The sequence below is a fragment of the Nicotiana sylvestris genome, chromosome 5 (genome assembly GCF_000393655.2).
Source record: "Nicotiana sylvestris chromosome 5, ASM39365v2, whole genome shotgun sequence".
Lineage (NCBI taxonomy): Eukaryota > Viridiplantae > Streptophyta > Magnoliopsida > Solanales > Solanaceae > Nicotiana > Nicotiana sylvestris.
Window position 1 is genome coordinate 76,745,618 of NC_091061.1, and position 3,373 is coordinate 76,748,990.

At 36.5% G+C, this 3,373-nt stretch overlaps 1 protein-coding gene across 1 annotated transcript; it reads right to left on the reverse strand.

Annotated features, from left to right (window-relative positions):
• Positions 1-940: 940 nt before the first annotated feature.
• On the reverse strand, positions 941-2,145 carry LOC104247191 (uncharacterized). Its single transcript, XM_009803149.2, has 2 exons — positions 1,928-2,145; positions 941-1,648 (listed from the first exon to the last, which is right to left on the reverse strand). Exons 1-2 carry the CDS (start codon positions 2,048-2,050, stop codon positions 1,232-1,234), a joined length of 540 nt encoding a protein of 179 aa, XP_009801451.1. The 5' UTR covers positions 2,051-2,145; the 3' UTR covers positions 941-1,231.
• Between the last annotated feature and the right edge of the window lie 1,228 nt (positions 2,146-3,373).

A 3,373-nucleotide genomic window follows, 5' to 3' on the forward strand; every position in this document is an offset into this window, starting at 1 on the left:
TGGAACAACTGAATTGAAGGAAAATCGTAGAACGGATGTAAGAAGCCATTAAAAAGAGGATAAGGGTCACCTAACCTTAAAAATCAACATATAGCATAAATGCTAGAACCTACCTTATAGACATGCTCATACATGTCTGAATCTGCAATCTGCAAAGAGAGAAACTTGCAATCTGCAATGGAAGGATCATATGGCAAGGTATCTTTACTCAGGAAGGAGAGTAGGTGGTCATACACAAAGAAGGAAGTCAAGTCGCTTAAAGAAGAAAAGAACTTGCCGATGCAAATATCAGGAGGCAGAGTTTCGGAGAGACTACAGTGAGCTACAACAAGAATATGAAAAAAAGTAAACAATCAACATAAGAATTTTTTTTCTTTTTTGATAAGGAAAATAATTTTATTAACAATTGGGGAAAAACCTGTATACAAGCCGTATACCCAAAAAAGAGAACCTACACCAAAACATGGTTCTCGACAAATAGGGAACTCATGCATACACCAAAAAGAAACTAGAAACAAAAGACTATTTTACAATTAACATAAGAAATTTATATGGCCGAACATTTGAATGGAGGAAGATTAAAAGATTTGGTTTTTTCCATGGAAAATTGGACAATGAACAAACTGATGAAAGCAATTATATTATAACAATGTAGAGCCAGCTCTCATTGAAGGCAGCCCATATCCTGAGATTCCCAAACTTGAGGCTTTTCTCATATCTGATACACGAAACTGGCAAGTTTACCAATTCTTTGTCCTGGATAGAAGACTGGTCTAACCTCTATTTTGTAACATAATCAGTTTCTTTCTCAATGACACAGTTACCTGATCATTTCACAGTTCCATCATGTGCAGCAGTCACAAATTCAATTAAATTTGCTGAATTTTTTTTCCAATCAAGTGTTTTTGTTTAGCTTTGACTATTCCATCAGCAAAAGATATCCTGAACTTTCTAATACCCATTTCAAGATTGAACATTAAAAAAGAAGAAGTACATCACCGTTACTTCTTCCAAAGAATACTTTTCCCATATTACAAAGTGTATAGGACCACATCTTCGAACATTAGTTTGATTCAAAAACTGGAAAGCAGCTCATCTGGTTCAAGCTACAAAGTTTTACATGCCTACAATATATAATTAACATAAAACTATAGAACTCCATATAGCTTTTCAGAATTAAACTAGCAACATTTCCAAGAAAATTCAAATTATTCCAAAGAAAATAGATGATCTACCTAGGAGCATAAGACCTCATACTACTCCAAGGGAACTTTGCTGCTGGAGCACCAACATCTGAAGACCGTTCTCCACCATGTTCACGATCACGACCACGACTGAATCTCCTCTCTGAACTACTCCTCGTGTCTCTCTTCTCGTCAAGCCAATGCATCTTCTTAGGCTCATCATCCTCAACAATGCTAGACTTAGATTTCTTGCTCATATTTTTCTTTTCCTCTTCGATCATTCGTATAGGATAAAGATCCCTCGATATAGACAAAGGGTTTTTAAGTGTAACATAAGCTTTTTTGTAGTCTGGTTTAGCAATTAATAGGCCACCTCTCTTCTTCTTCTTTCCATCCATGTTTAAAGTTTGGACCTTTTCAACTTCAAAGCCGTACAATGACTCCAATACCCTCTTTATCTCAATCTATACATAAAATTCCAAGAAAAATTTAAAATCTTTTGTATCAGAGAATCCGCAATTATTGAATAGCACAAAATGGATATTGAAGATTCATATAGCTTATGTTGGGATTGAAGGGTTCCCTGCCATTGTATTTAAAAACTACTTAACTTAAAACTTTTCGTTTTACCTTAATATAAGATAGATTTATAGTCATACAAATACCAAGTCTTTTTTTTTCTAACTATGTGTGGAGCCAAACAGCATAGCACAAAATGTGAAATATAATAAAAAAGATGTTACCTTGGAAGCAGAGGGGATGGTTTTGAGGGAGATCTCAGTGATGTTGGAGAAAGAGGAAGGCATGAGAAGCTTAATCGGAAGATTAGCGAAGTTTACAACTCTTCTTCCTAATCGACTTCCCATTATTCTTTTGATTGCAGTTGCGTAGAGTGATATGGAAATGGCACCTCAGCAATGGCGTCCCGAATAGTCTGTGTAGGGAAAGAGGGTAAAACTGTGGGTTGGGCCTAAAATGTGCGTGGGCTTTAGCACTCTACTACATTTTTTGCCCACTGCCTAACAGCAAATATAGGGGCATTTGCATCTATACCCGCTTCTTGTGTCACATTTTAACTTGTGTTTACTTTGCAAAAAAAAATTGCAAGCGTACCCGCTTTTTCGCATAACTTCAGCACACGGGGCTGAAGTAGCAAAGACAATCACGCAAAACTTCAGCATTCTAGTAGCCGGGCCTGAAGTTCAGCTCTAGAGCTGAAGTTTTTGTTTTGTAACTGGCGAGCTGAAGTTTTTGTGTTGTAACTGGACTTCAGCTCTAGAGCTGAAGTTTCTGTGTTGTAACTGGGAAACTTCAGCTCTAGAGCTGAAGTTTTTGTGTTGTAACTGGCGAGCTTCAGCTCTAGAGCTGAAGTTTTTGTCTTTGTAACTGGCGAACTTCAACTCTAGAGCTGAAGTTTTTGTTAATTTGTTGTATTTGTCAATTATAATTTTCTAGCTGTATTTTTGCTGTTTTGCCTTAGTTGTAGCTAGTGAATGTTAGCTGAAGTGGACTAGAATGAGCAAGTTATGTTTTTAAGAAAGCCACAAGATGCTCGATATATGTCCTCTGAGACAAAAGAAGGAATAACGGTGCTCAAACAAACAAAAATAAGTAGAGAGGCATATGAAAAATCATACCAAGAAATATATATATTTCCAAAAGGCACACAAACAATTGGCCTTTACGCTTTCCAACCGTGAGCAATCCAAAACAAACCCAACTAATAGCTTAAACTTTTTCCTAAGACTAATTTGCTGTAAATTTGGAGCAGAAATACAACTGCCGAACTGTTCAATTAAAAAAAATTGACCTTATAACTAAAGCAACGTTGCTTCTGGAGATAAATACCAATTTATTTTGTAACTTGAAGAAGAAAACAAAGGAGGAGAAGGAGGAGGAGAAAGAGGGCTGAAGTTATTTAAAAAGTGGGTACAAGTTGAAAAAAATTTAAAAAATGGGTATAGGTTAAATGGAGGCGACCAAATAGGGCGCCCCCATGCAATTTTTATGCAAATATATTATAGGAATTTTTACGGGGCATTTGCATCTATACCCATTTTTTGGGTCACGTTTTAACTTGTGTCCGCTTTACAAAAACAATTACAAGCGTACCCACTTTTTTGCGTAACTTCAGCATACGGGGGTTGAAGTAGCAAAGGCAATCACGCAAAACTTCAGCATTCTAGTAG